The 15,767-nt window shown below is 41.2% G+C and overlaps 1 protein-coding gene across 1 annotated transcript in view; it reads right to left on the bottom strand.

Annotated features, from left to right (window-relative positions):
• Window positions 1-389: 389 nt before the first annotated feature.
• The window catches only part of LOC143039372 (uncharacterized), a 115,509-nt gene continuing 100,131 nt past the window's right edge, over window positions 390-15,767 (bottom strand). Inside the window, exon 3 of the mRNA XM_076209282.1 lies at window positions 390-1,150. Within this exon, the coding sequence (XP_076065397.1) occupies window positions 1,016-1,150 (135 nt within the window). The 3' untranslated portion in view covers window positions 390-1,015. The remainder of the gene's footprint in view (window positions 1,151-15,767) is intronic.

Genomic DNA, 15,767 nt, shown 5'->3' with positions numbered 1-15,767 from the left:
TCACAAAACACCATACCAGACATCTGGAGTCATGGTAAAATTGTCACAATCCCCAAACCTAACAAATACCTAACAGTTCCAGTATCACACCACTCAATCACACTTCTCTGCACCCCATCGAAAGTCATACTACAATTCGTTAAATCTTATGTTACTGGACTTTCACAGTACGCTCGTACATAACACCACAGAATTGGTTACCGGAAGTTATACGTCAAGTTGATGACATGCATTACGATGTTTGTAAATGATGAAGATGGGAATATGTGATCTGTCTTTAGTAACGAATTCAGTTCGATCCATCTTCCGTTCATTCCTCGGCAGAAAGGTGCTGCCGTGGCTGACACAATTGGCACAGTTGATAAGTGGAAAATAAAAAGAAACCATCATTTACTCAATTTGCAAATTTGTTTATTTTTGGTCAAATTAATAGATTTTACAGAATATGTTCCCTAACTCATTGACTATAGTATCCAGTTCTTTGCAAATGGGGAGGATTTTCACTATTGCAGATTGAACTGCAGTGCTCCACCCATATTCATACATTCTATAGTTATCAAATTACTATGGCAATTTACATAATGCTGGCACATAAGTTCTTTTGACGTAAAAGGATCAATTACATATGTTGAATTATGATCATACTAGACATTAAAGAATATCTAATCAACAACACCTATGGGCTTGGTTTTGAATTATTTTTACCATATACGGTGCTTACAAATGTTCACTCAAAACAAGGACTATTTTTAGTCATTATGCATGATGAAAAACAGCTCTGGAATTTTTTCACACACAAATATATATATATATATATATATATATATATATATATATATATATATATATATATATATATATATATGTATATATATATATACTAATATCCATACTCATGACTGTAGCCTAGCTTTGCAATAAACCCAAAATTGTTAACAGTCTTTCAGGGGCTATATTACATTTTGTATTCACGATAAAGTGATGGAATTGGAAGCAAAATGAATGAAGACAAGTACTAAACTGCAGGTGGAGGAGCATATTCAACACTATGGAAAGACCTCATTGATTCTTTTTGCTGTGGTTTTACTGCTTCTTTATACACTTGTCCATCAAGGCCATTATCACGCATCTTGTCTCCTTCAAATCGGTCCTGAAAATATAATTGCGACATGAATAACAATACTAGTAGTTGTTCTGGTAAGACATACATACATATACCAAGGCTTTTTCCCCCTTACAAAGGAGGTAGCCAAAAAGGAAAAGGCATAAAATCATTCCCACCCATTCCATCCCTGAATACACTCCACACCCCTCCACCCTCCCTCTTATCTTAGCACCTCCTGGATGACGGGTCATCCCTGCACCTTGTCCACTGCCCTGGGTCAGAAGTAGTGTCGCAAGACACAGCACATCCACAGTAAGGCCGCTTCATTAAATCGGTGACCCCCCCCCTCTCCGTCCCCCATGCATAAAAAGGAGAAGACGGGGAGAAATCCCTTCGGGCTGCGTCAAATTTTGCTCACACATACTACCTCAACCCCCATCCCCCCGCCCATTCCACCTCATGCATCAGAACATCATCCATATACAACCATTCTCCATTCACCCCTGTCTTCTGTCCTCTCCCGTCCTTCTTCAACAGACATTCCCCTCTTCCCCAAAGCCCCCTTCACCCCATCCATCCACCTCATCCTAGGACGTCCCCTCATGTTCACTCCCTCCACATCTGCCTTCCATACCTCTTTTACTAGTTTTTCTTCACTCATTCTTTCCATGTGTCCAAACCATCCTAATACTCTTTCATCAACCCTATCTCCCAACTCCCTTTCCATCCCCATTCTTCTCCTCATTTCTCACTCTATCTAGTCTAATAACCCCCATCATACTTCTCAGACACCTCATCTCAAACGGCTCGGGTTCCGAATAGCGACTGTAATAACAGCGACTGTCAATAGAGCGACTTCACAATCGCAATTCTTTTAAAACAGCGACCATCACAACAGCGACCACATGATAGCGATTGTATTATAAGAGCGATTGTTATAACAGCGACATCATCGCATCAACTGCATGAAACTGCTCAGTAATAAAAAATTTAAACCTAAAGGGAATCTAAAACAACATTTTATTTGGACTAACTATAGAAGTCACATGATTTAAAAAGAAAAAGGCTAGTCAAGCCAAACAACAGAAAGTCATCAAGCCTTGCAATAAAAATCAGTCATCAAGTGATCAAGCCACGTTTATTTCTAAATTGTGAGCGAGGGCTCGAAGGAATTGCAGAAGATCATACTGATCTCGATTTTGTTGTACAGCAGTGATTCGTGTGTTCATTGTCACGTATCTTTTCATTCGCTGAGTCAGGTATCTGCCTTGTAGGAGCTGGGTTCGGTTCGTCCGTTGAAGGGCTTCCTCCCGTCTTAAGGCTTCGATGAATCGAAAGATGGTAGGATGATGGGTTTCCGTTGATCCCTGAAAAGCATTATGCCAACTCTCCAGCTGGTTGTTGGTTCGTGGCAGCCCTGCATCTTGTCTGGCTTTCACACTCCACATATGTACAGGAAACAATGGCTGTCGTCTGTCTCCCCGTCTGTTCCTCCGCCCCACGTAGTTGTCTTCGAAGTAATTCACGAGAGGCATTACTTCTGCTGGGTAGTCTGCCACCAATTCATCAAAGGCATCGCTCACTTCATCCACAGGTAGAAAGGCAAGAGCAAGGAGCATTTTCAGTGCCATCCGAACATTTTCGTCTTGCAAATATAACCGTTGCAGTCCATTTTCCTGAATCTTTCTCCAGAGCGATTGTCCCAGGTGAAAGTAACAGCCGTAAATGTGCGTTTGAGGAAATGCTTCAATGAGTGCAGCTTTGGAAGCTAGTTCAAAGTCGATCTGTACACTTCTTGGAGTGAGTCCAGGTTTCAGTGATTTGATTTCAGTCCACATTTGAGAGTATGTGACTTGTTGCTTGTTTGGGAGTAGAACAAAAATGCAGGGAAGCACATTGTTTCGTATCAAAGCATGCACAGTGTACACTTGATAGAAAAGGGATGGTGACACTTTGAATGTACCATCACACATTCAGTGTTCAGTCATGTGAGGTCTGAAGAAACTGATCTGTGCTGAAAATAAGCATCAGATGAATATCTCCACGCCCACTGTCATGGAGCAGGAAGCTACGCTGGTCTGTTGTTTGCCTCAACTTATCAGGTATGAACAGTTCTCCAACATTAGCAGGAGCTGGGGGTTGTTGTCTGTTGCTTTCCTTTTCCGCCTGGTGGTTTGACGCAGATTTGTGGAAGAGCCAACAGTTGCTGCAACTTCTTCATGAACTTCGGCCATTGCATCCTGCACGATTCTTCGTGGTGGATCCCGTGTTGTTACTGCAGCTGTTTTTACAGTGTTTTCCACTCTCCGGACTGCCACTTCCGAAGGGTTTGGTGGATGTGTGTGAACGCCACTGCTCACTGGGGGCTGTTGTTGCTCTCGATACTGAAGGCTTGTTGTTAGGCGACCTTTACAACCTGCCTTTGCGCACCTCCAGTTGATGGTTTTTAACTTTGTTTTGTCCTTCCTGTACAGAAAGCCTTCATGGCTTATCATGTCACTTCCTTTTCTTGACTTTATACACTCCGTTGTGGGCAAGTTGTCCAAGTCTTAACAATGTGAAGAACAAAAACGTTTCGCTCGTTAGAGCTTTATCAAGTACACGGACATTAGGGCCCGTAAGTGTTGAGCCGCTCTGTGTTCAGCTACTCCGGCGTTTTTGTAGTTATCTGGGCGGAGGGTATCCGACCAGGATGTGGGCAAGCCGTTCTATGTTTTCGGTGATGTTGTAAACTATGTCGGCTCCAGTCTTCCAAGCTTCGGGGGCCATGGGGTTGAACTGTCTACCTCTTCTCAGGGCGATGGTGTGAGCGCACTCTAGTAGGTAGTGAAGGAGAGGTTCTGAGGTGTTCATCCCGCAGTGATCGCATTCCCTTTCCTGTCGTTCAATGATTTCCCAGCAGCATTTGTACCCCAGCCTGAGCCTGTGGATGATCACGGAGAGTCCTCTGTCGGCGATCTTGGTGGCGGGATGAGGGCACAGTTTGGTGGCCCTCTCGTACCACTTTGCACTTGCTGATGCTGAGTTTATTGGTTTTCTGTGGTTCGCTACCTTTGTTCGTTGTAGGTGGTCTCTGGCCCAGCTTTTGATTAATGTGGTTGATGGTTGGACTTGGATTTCAATGTGAGGATGGTAGCGTGTTGTCTTGGCCAGCTCATCTGCTCGTTCGTTTCCGTGTACCCCTATGTGGCTGGGTATCCAGTTGATGATGACTGGGCGATTTTGTCTGTTGTGTAGCTGCAGGAGGTAGAGTATTGTTGTGATAATGTTTATGTTGGTGGTTATGTCCTTCTTCTGGAGTACTTGTGTCACCGCAAGAGAGTCTGTGTGTATGACCACCGGCCCTTGTAGTTGGCTTGAGTACTCCAGGGCTTTTTGCATTGCCACCAGCTCAGTCTGTAGGGTCGAGCAGTGGTCTGATGTGCGCCAGGCGGCGGTGTATGTTGCGGAGTATACTCCTGCACCTGTTATGCCGTTCTCCGGGTCGACAGTGCCGTCAGTGTAGCAGACAAAACCATCCTGGGCCTCCGTTGCCTGGATCGCTGTTCGTGCAGCGTCTCTCAGTTCCCCTGGTGAGCAGTGATTCTTTGCGTGTGGTAGTTGTGTGTGGTTGAAAGTAGTTGTTGGGGATGTCCACGGGGCTGGAGGTCGGTATTTCAGGCATGCCCTGTCTGGCTTCAGAGCCTTTAGGTGCCCTTCCATGCCTGTCGCGCGGATTTGGTCTCCTAGGTGTCCGATGTATGTATCTGGTCGTGGTAGGTCCGGGTGCGCGTCCAGGTGAGCCTTGAGTTTAGTCCTGAGATGCGAGTCCCTGTCGCTCAGCAGGGCCTTGGCTGCCGCGGTGCAGTTCCGGGTCTGAATCCTGGCCATCAGTGGTGGTATGCCAGATTCCATCTGCAGGTTGCTTTTTCTGGTCCACATGGGAGCACCTAGGATGAGGTGAAAGGCGTTGTTTTGTGCAACTTCAAGTGATTCCTCCTGCTGTGATGTTAGATGTGATAGGACAGGTGCTCTATATTCAATGATGGGTCGGATGCAATACTTGTAGTAGTGTTCCAGTACCAGGGGGCTGGCACCCGCATCAAGTGATTGCATATATCTCATCGGAGCTGTCTTCGTTTTTGTCATTTGCTTCAGCCTCTGGATTTGAAGAGAGGATGACAAGGTTTTCTGCACAGTTACTCCAAGATAGGTGAAGTCATCCACCCACTCAAGATCTTGCTGGAGTATGGAGATTGGCCTTGGGTTTGCCATTTTAATAGCCATGGCTTTTGTCTTCCTTACGTTTATCTTGAAGCCTAGGTGTGTGCTTTTTGGGCATTGGTGGGGCAGTTGGGTCCCTTGCTGACGATGGCGATGTCGTCAGCATATATGAAGATCTCAACGTTCCGTGGTCGTGGGCGGGAGGCTATGTTGTCCATGTGCACGTTGAACAGGTAGGGACTCAAGATGCCTCCTTGAGGGGTGCCCTATTCCAGATCTTTGTAGCTAGACATGGAGCCCTGGAAACGGACTCTAGCCCGTCTGTTTTGGCAGTATGCCTGTACCCATGCCAGAAGGTTGCCTGCAATTCCCTTCTCGACGAGAGAAGCCAGCATCGCTGAGGGATTGACCAATTCGAAGGCTTTTTCTAAGTCCAGGAAGACGACGATTGCCTTTTTCCCGTTGATGAAGCTGAGGAAGTCCATTATGCACTCCGTGGTTCCCACCATGCCCCGATAGGCGTACAACTGTGGATGGAGTGGCCCTACTTTCCATTTCAGCCTGTTGAGCACCATTTTCTCGACGGTCTTCTCTATACAGCTAAGTAGGGAGATGGGTCTATAGGGCGAACATTTGGAGTACATATAGTCAGCCGGGGGGGCCACGGGGGAAGGTCTCGAGCAAGGGAGGGGTAGGGTGGATAAAGGGGGCTTCGGGTGATTTCGGCCCAAGGTGATTTCTGCCCGGTGATTTCGTCCCAGGGTTTTTCTGAGCCGAAATCGCCGGTGATATATTATTCTCTTAATAATATATTTTCTTTCAATAATAGATAAGTAATAATAGCCGTCCTCCAAATGTTGCTATCATTATTTATTTATCATTGAAAGAAAATATATCATTAAAAGAATTAAAAAAAAATTTACTTATATATCATTTCAAGTAACAATATTTTTTGCACATACTGTGTGAAAACGAAATGAAATTTATGAAACAAATGATCTAAATTGAAATTATACAACTTTCATGTGTGGACTATGGTAAATGGTGTTATTGTTGCACAAAAAGTTGCCTAACATTGATAACATATTAAAATAAGGAGTCTAGGGTTGGGTTGTTCAAAAACTAATTCTGGCGTTAGTTTATCTTGATGTCCATGATGTTTAATGTCAAGATAGATTTAACGCCAAGATAGTGCAATTTTTTTTTTTTATTTTTTTTTTTTTAACAACCCGGTCCAGAAGTTCAACATCATTATGAGCATGCAGGAGGGGAGCGCATCGAATGTAGGATGTTTCGGCCACAGACGTTTCGGCCAAAACTCTGCAGGGTAGGACGTTTCGGCCAGTCCTCCAAATGTTGCTATTATTATTTACTTATTATTGGAAGAAAACATATTATTAAAAGAATTAGAAAAATATATAATTTCAAGTGACAATATTTTTGCACATACTGTGTGAAAACGAAATTAAATTTATGAAACAAATTATCTAAATTGAAATTATACAGTGCACCAAATTATCTAAATTGAAATTATACAACTTTCATGTGTGGACTAAAGTAAATGGTGTTATTCTTGCACAAAAAGTTGTCTAACATTGAAAACATATCATAACAAGGAGTCTAGGGTTGGGTTGTTCAAAAACTAATTCTGGCGTTAGTTTATCTTTATGTTAAAAGTCATGGTAACGCTCTGTGTTACCATGATGTTTAATGTCAAGATAGATTTAACGCCAAGATAGTGCAAAAATTTATTTTGAACAACCCAGTCCAGAAGTTCAACATCATTATGAGCATGAAGGAGGGGAGCGCATCGAATGTAGGATGTTTCGGCCACAGACGTTTCGGCCAGAACTCTGCAGGGTAGGACGTTTCGGCCAGTCTGTAGTGGTTTAAGTTCGGAACAACAGCAGGACAAATGAAAATCAACACAAAATATCTACTCTCTTTCTTTTGGTAATTAACCACAAGGTGCGACACTAGAAGTGTCACATGAGAAATATAGGTGAAGCTCGGACTAAGGCCACAGCTTAGTGGAGCTTATGGTTGTAGCTGGACGTGGAGCCTAACGTCAGCGAGGCGGTAGCAGATGATGACGGCGAGGCTCGATGGGACAGCTAGAAGACTGGACGAGGAGATGTAGTTTGTGCGCTGGTCGGTACTGTTTTGCCCATCTCGGCGAAACGCCGACCTTTTAAGGGAGGCTGGCGGGAACGTGAGGAGCTTTCCAAGTTCCTGATTGGCTGACCGCTGGCTGGCAGGGACACCCTTGCGAACTACGCTTGCCAACTACAGGAACTTGGAAAGGCTAGTTCCGAAGATTTCCTTGATCAGTGTGTGATGGGTCGTAGGATGTATCACGTCACTACAAGTCTGGAGGCAAATGCTGCTATTATTATTTACTTATTATTGAAAGAAAATATATTATTAAATGAATTAAAAAAAATACTTATATCATTTCAAGTGACAATATTTTTTGCACGGGTCTACAACAGAACGTCGAAAGACAGAATGTCGAGTGGTCAAAATGTCGACACGACAGATGGTCGAATGCGACATAATGTCGGAATATGCATTTCACCGACTATTCAGTCATGTGTGCCTTCTATATTAGTGGCACTTGACCAATCATGACTAAAAGAGGTTGTTTGAAGATGGATATTGTTTTAAAGAAAATCTAACTCGGCAATAAAGATCGAATTTCTCAAATCACTCGACCCATTATGGTCGCCAGGCATGATTTTCTTCTTTAACGTAACAATGAAGATAAAACAACTTAACAGTCACTTATACCAGTTTATTCGAATAAATGTAGTTCAAGAATTTATTTTGAAATTAGAATATTTACTTAATGTACAGTCAAGAAACTTTTTTCCTCCTTTTTGAGCAACGAAGACTTCTGCCATGTTTTCTTTGTATTGTATTCGAATGAATGTAGTTCAAGAATTGATTTTGAAATTAGAATATTCACTTTATGCATAGTCAAGAAAGTTGATTAGGATTTCAGTATAGTTGTTGAGCGTGAACACAGGTTTGCTTTTTCGGTCATTTTATGTACATAATCACATCGATATCTGAAGTTTCGACATTTTGTCGCAGTCGACATTCTGTCGTTTCGACGTTCTGTCTTTCGACATTGTGTCGTGCACCGTTTTTGCACATACTGTGTGAAAATGGAATTAAACTTATGAAACAAATTATCTAAAGTGAAATTGTACAGTGCACCAAGCCAGGGCACCAAGCCTTCAAGCTTAAAAGGTTATTTTCGCTGGGCCGAAGTCACCGGCGATTTCGGCCCAGAAAAACCCTGGGCCGAAATCACCGGGCCGAAATCTCCTTGGGCCGAAATCATCTGATCCCGGTAAGGGGTGGGGAAAGAACACCAACCCACGGAGGGAGGAAGGATCGGATTTGCCCCAACTTGCGTCCTTTTTGTCCTGCTGATTTGTCAGATCCTTGATGGTCCTGCTAGAATGTCCCACTACTTGAATATTGCTCGGCTCAAGTGTCCGGGTGAGGAGGGAGGTGACGTTGCTGGTTGGTAGGATTAGTCTTCTTGTTGGTTCCTTTTGTTGTTGCCGACCTTCCATTATTTTAATTAACAACCCAAACATTACTATGACCGACGACCGAGCGACCGACCAGTAAATTCACTTCAGTAAACTTATCTCACAAAGTGAACACAAACATGTAAACACGAACAAATAAATATGAGCGATAGAAACATAAGTCTGCGACCTTTTGAGCATATTTCATTCTGAATCTATCTCACAAAGTAAACACAATTGAACACGTAAATGCAAATACGAAAACACAAGCAATTGAAACATAAGTCTGCGACCATTCTGACCGGTTGATAGTAAAGTCGCTATTGCTACAGTCGCTGTTATAATGCGGTCGCCATTATGACAGTCGCCGTTTTGAAAGTCGCTCATCTGATTACGTCGCCCTTATGAAGCCGATATTATGACTGTCGCTGTTTTGACAGTCGCTATCCGACCCGGATCCCATCTCAAACACATTCAAACTCCTTCTCTCTTCCTCTCTTATGTTCCATGTTTCTGCCCCATACAGTGCTGTTGGCACAATCACTCCTTCATACAGTCTCCTCTTAGCATCCATTCCCAAATGTCTATTCCTCATTATACTCTTTAATCCACCAAGGCATTTACTCGCTTCTCTCAATCTACATTCTACCTCCACCTTCACTCCACCTTTTCCTGCAACATTTGCACCCAAGTATCTAAAACTATCCACTTCCTCAAGTCACTCTCCCTTAATGCTCACATCCAGTCTACTGCCACTTACACCCCTTGTACATCTCATCACCTTATTTTTACCCACATTTACCTTTAGCTTTCTTCTATCACATACTCTCCCAAACTCTGTCACCAACTTCCTCAGTCCCCTCTCCGATCCTGCCACAAGCGCAGTGTCGTCAGCAAACAACAGCTGGCTCACCTCCCACTTTTCTCCATTTTCTTTAATCATCTCCAATCCCTGACCTACTATCCTTGCATTTACCTCTCGCACTACCCCATCCATGTATAAGTTGAACAGCCAGGGCGACATAACGCATCCTTGACGAAGTCCCACCTTTACCTCGAACCACTCACTCTCTCCATTTCTAATCCTGACACAAGCTCTAATACTCTCATAAAAACTCTTGACAACTCCTAGAAGCTTTCCTCCTATCCCATATATCTGCATAACCTCCCACAGTGCCTTTCTGTCTACCCTATCTTAAGCTTTTTCCAGATCCATAAAAGCCCCAAAAAACATCCTTACCCTTTCCTATAGCTTTCTCACATATTTGTCTTACCACAAAGATCTGATCTACACAACCTCTACCCGTCCTAAATCCACACTGTTCCTCACCAATTACTCCCTCTGTTCCTCTCCTAATCCTCTCAATCAAGATCCTCCCATAAGCCTTCCCAACTACACTTAACAAGCTAATCCCTCTGAAACTACTTGTCCCTTTTCCCTTGTAAAGTGGAACTATACAGGCACTCCTTCAGTCCTCCGGGACTCTAACCTCTCTCCAGTAAACATCAAATAACCTCACCAGCCAGTCCACCATCACTGTACCTCCTTTTTTTAGACATTCTACATGGCATCCATCCAACCCAGGTGCCTTACCTGCTTTCATCATCTTAACAACTGCCTTCACTTTATCCTTCCTTATTTCTCCTCCATTTTCCTCACTCATCACGGTCATTTTCTTAGCATTTCCCACTGCAACTATCTTTCCCTCCCTATCCTCCTTCACATTTAGCAACTCCCTAAAATACTCTGCCCATCTTCCCCTTGCTGCCTTCTCTTCCATTATTATCTCTCCATCTGCACCTTTTACCTTTTATTCTCTACTTGATTCGCCTCCTCTTCCTCTCTTAATTTCTTTCCAAAACATCTTTTTATTACTTTCAAAATTTTCTGTCATACTCTTACCCCACTTCACATCTGCTCTCCTCTTTGCCTCCTTTACCTTTTGCTTTACTTCTCTATTCTTTTCTTTGTACCTCTCATATGATTCCCTCGTCCTATTTTGTAACCAATCTGTGAAAGCTCGCTTCTTCTCTTCTACAACCTTCTTTATTTCCTCATCCCACCATTCACTACCCTTCCTTCTATTTCCTCCTGTCCTTCTTGTTCCACACACCATCTTTGCACACTTTGTGACTCCCTCCTTGAACCATCCCCATTCCACCTCCACACCTATTCTTCACTCCTTCCCACTCCTCCTTCAGCTTCTTCTTGTACTCCCTCTCCTTTTCCTTTTCCTTTAAAGAGTTGACTCTAAGCACCTCCCTACCTTTTGTCCCTTTCCTCTTTCTCCATCTATCCTCCACTCTCAACTTACCTTCCACCAAAAAATTATCTGATATTCCCCCACCCTCTCCCCTTAGCACATGTACATCTCTGACTCTTCCTATCATAGTCCTATTTACCACTACACAATCCATCAACGCTCTATCTACCACCCTTCCATCCACCACCCTCTCCCATGTGTACTTATGCTTGACTTTCTTCCGAAACACTGTATTTGCTATCATCAACTCTTTCTAGACACATTTCCACCATCAACTCTCCACTACGATTCTTTCCTGGAACTCCACATTTCCCAACCACTCCATCAATTGGACCATTTCCTACCCTAGCATTAAGGTCTCCCAGTACTATTACATTGACATTTCTCCCTAAATCCTCTATGCACTCATTTAAATCTATCCAAAAGGCCTCCCTTTCTTCTACACTCTTCTCACTGCCAGGCCCATATGCACTTACAAAGACCCACATCTCCTTTCCAGTTTCACCTTCATCCACATTATCCTTGAGGAAACCTCCTTCCACTCCACTACACGTTTACCTATATCTTCACTTACTAGAATAGCCACCCCTTCCCTCCCTCGCCCTCTCTTCACTCCTGATAACCTCCCACTTACATTCCCAAACTTACAGTCACCCTTCCCTTTCAACTTAGTTTCACTCAAAGCCAACCGATCCATCTTTCTTCTCACAACATACTACCTATCTCTTCCCTTCTGTACCACATCCACGCACATTAAAAGACCCAAACCTTAGGGTGCTGGTCGGAAAACTCCCAGACCCTCTTATGCCTTTACTTTTTCATTTAGGAATGTCCCCTGTGGGGCTACAAGGAGAAGGATGCCTAGTCCCACTCCCCGTCCCTTTCTTCTCGCCTCTTACGATCCAAGTGGAAATACTTGGTGGCAGTATTCTTTTCCCCCTTCACAGGTAATAGTAATAGTATTAGTAATAGTAGTAGTAGTAACGATGTTGTTGCAGTTATTGTTGCTGTTGATGGTAACTAATAACAATATTAATAATAATAATAAAAATAAACATAATAAATGTAATGATAATAATGATAATAATAATAGTAAAAATAACAACAACAACAATAATAATAATAATAATAATAATAATAATAATAATAATAATAATAATAATAATAATAATAATAATAATAATAATAATAATAATAATAATAATAATGATAATAATGATTATATTAATAACAATAATAATAGAAATAATCAAATTGATAATAGTAATAATAATGATAATAATAATAATAATAATGATAACAACAACAACAACAACAACAACAACAATAATAATAATAATAATAATAATAATAATAATAATAATAATAATAATAATAATAATAATAATAATAATAATAATAATAATAATAATAATAGTAATAATAATAATAATAACAACAACAACTAGCGGAACCCGTGTAAATTACACGAAAGAGAAGAGGGTAAATCATTGCATCAAGATGGCAAGAGAGGTAGGATATCTTCTCCCTCTGTTGTCCTTCAGGGTACACTATAATGTCACGCTGTACAGGAGGTGCTCCATAATCACCGACAAATATTGCTGCAATTTCATCATTTGTTGGATTATTATATCTCCTCGCATCAGGGCCGGCAATAAATTGCATGGTTATTTTTCTGGGAGGGATATTTTGTAATGTAGCTCTCTGTTGCTCTTCAAGTTCGACAGTTCTCATGTTTTTATATGCCCCTACATAAAGATTATCGACCATTGCTTGAGATATTTTTTCGAAAACTGAATATAAGCAATTAGAATTTTGATTAGCATTTGACCTCAGATTTAATGCTTCATTTGTTTCAATTATATAGAGCTGTCCATATTTTCTTTCTTCATTTTCATTTGATCTTCGAGACCTTCCAGAAGTTCGAGACCTTCCAGAACTTCGAGACCTTCCAGAACTTCGAGACCCTCCAGACCTTCAAGAACTTCGGCACTTTCGAGAACTTCGGCACTTTCGAGAACTTCGGCACCTTCGAGAACTTCGACACCTTCGAGAACTTCGGCACCTTCGAGAACTTCGGCACCTTCGACAACTTCGGCGACTTCGAGAACTTCGGCGCCTTCGAGAACTTCGGCGCCTTCGAGAACTTCGGCGCCTTCGCGAACTTCGGCCCCTTCGAGAACTTTGGCACCCTCGAGAATTGCGGCACCTTCGAGAACTTCGGCACCTTCGACAATTTCGGCACTTTCGAGAACTTCGAGAACCTCGACACCTTCGAGAACTTCGGGACGTTCGAGAACTTCGGCACCTTCGAGAACTTTGGCACCCTCGAGAACTTCGGCAGCTTCGAGAACTTTGACACCATGGAAGGTCGTTGCTTTTGATGTAAGCGTGACACACAAAATAAATAAATAACACACACTATCGTATCATTATATAGATAATAATAATAATAATAATAATAATAATAATAATAATAATAATAATAATAATAATAATAATAATAATAATAATAATAATAATAATAAAGTCTACGGAACAAACGTGCTTTATTTCCACCATTCAGTTTTGCGTGACACACAAAATAAATAAATAACAAACACGCTATCGTATTAATATATAGATAATAATAATAATAATAATAATAATAATAATAATAATAATAATAATAATAATAATAATATTAGTGCCAATAATAATAGTAATTATAGTAATGATAATAACAATAACAACAACAACAACAACAATAACAACAACAACAACAACAACAACAACAACAACAACAACAACAACAACAACAACAACAATAATAATAATAATAATAATAATAATAATAATAATAATAATAATAATAATAATAATAATAATAATAATAATAATAATAATAATAATAATAATAATAATAATAATAATAATAATAATAATAATAATAATAATAACAATAATAATGGTAATAATAATAACAATGATAACTAAAATGATGATGATAATAATAATAATAATAATAATATTAATAAAATAATAATAATAATAATAATAATAATGATAATAATAATGATAATAATAATAATAATAATAATAATAATAATAATAATAATAATAATAATAATAATAATAATAATAATAATAATAATAATAATGATAATATATACATACATACATATACCCCCTTACAAGGGAGGTAGCCAAAAAACAAAGGCATAAAAACCATTCCTACCCATTCCATCCCTATCACACTCCACTCCCCTCCACCCTCTATACCCTCCCTCTTATCTTGGCACCTCCTGGATGACGGGTCATCCCTGCATCTTGTCTACTGCCCTGGGTCAGAAGCAGTGACACAAGACACAGCACATTCACAGCAAGGCCGCTTCATTAAATCGGCGACCCCCCCCTCTCTCTCTCTCTCCGTCCCCTCATGCAGAAAAGGAGAAGACGGGGAGAAATCCCTTCGGGTTGCGTCAAATTTTTCTCACACATACTACCTCACTCCCCATCCCCCACCCATTCCACCTCATGCATCACAACATCATCCATATACAACCATTCTCCATTCACCCCTGTCTTCTGTCTTCTCCCGTCCTTCCTCAACAGACATTCCCCTCTTCCCCAGTGCCCCTTTTACTCCATCCATCCATCTCATTCTAGGTCGCCCCCTCGTGTTCACTCCCCCCACATCTGCCTTCCATACCTCTTTTACTAGTCTTTCTTCACTCATTCTTTCCAGTTGTCCAAACCATCCCAATACTTTTTTTCATCCACCCTATCTCCCAACACCCTTACCACCCCTGTTCTCCTATCACTTCCTCATTTCTCACTCTATCCAGGCTAGTAACCCCTATTATACTTCTCAGACACTTCATCTCAAAAACATTCAAATTTCTTCTCTCTTCCTCTCTTATATTCTATGTTTCTGCCCCATACAGTGCTGTCGGCACAATCACTCCTTCATACAACCTCTTCTTAGCATCTATTCCTAAATGTCTATTTCTCATTACACTTTTTAATCCACCAAGTCATTTACTCGCTTCTCTCAATCTATAGAGTGAACTGTTTAAATGAGAAGGAAAAGGAGTACAAGAAGAAATTGAGAGAGGAGTGGGAGGGAGTGAAGAATAGAGTAGAACTAGGAGTGGAGGAGGAATGGGGATGGTTCAAGGAGGGAGTCACAAGGTGTACAAAGATGGTGTGTGGAACAAGGAGGGCGGGAGGACATAGAAGGAAGGGTAGTAAGTGATGGAATGAGGAAACAAAGAAAGTTGTAGAAGAGAAGAAGCAAACTTTCATAGATTGGTTACAAAATAGGACGAGGGAGTCATATGAGAGGTACAAAGAAAAGAGAAGACAAGTAAAGCACAAGATAAAGGAGTCGAAGAGGAGAACAGATGAAGTGAGGTAAGAGTATGACAGAAAATTTTGAAAGTAATAAAAAGATGTTTTGGAAAGAAATTAAGAGAGGAAGAGGAGGCGAATCAAGTAGAGAAGAAAAGGTAAAAGGTGCAGATGGAGAGATGATAATGGAAGAGAAGGCAGTAAGGGGAAGATGGGCAGATTATTTTAGGGAGTTGCTAATTGTGAAGGAGGTCAGGGAGGAAAAGGTAGTTGCACTGGGAAGTGCTAAGAAAATGAGAGTGATGAGTGAGGAAAATT

This window comes from Oratosquilla oratoria, chromosome 26 (genome assembly GCF_046742065.1).
Source record: "Oratosquilla oratoria isolate Oo_2021 chromosome 26, ASM4674206v1, whole genome shotgun sequence".
Lineage (NCBI taxonomy): Eukaryota > Metazoa > Arthropoda > Malacostraca > Stomatopoda > Squillidae > Oratosquilla > Oratosquilla oratoria.
The sequence above is the reverse complement of the archived record's forward strand: the minus strand, read 5'-3'. Positions and strand labels throughout refer to the sequence as shown.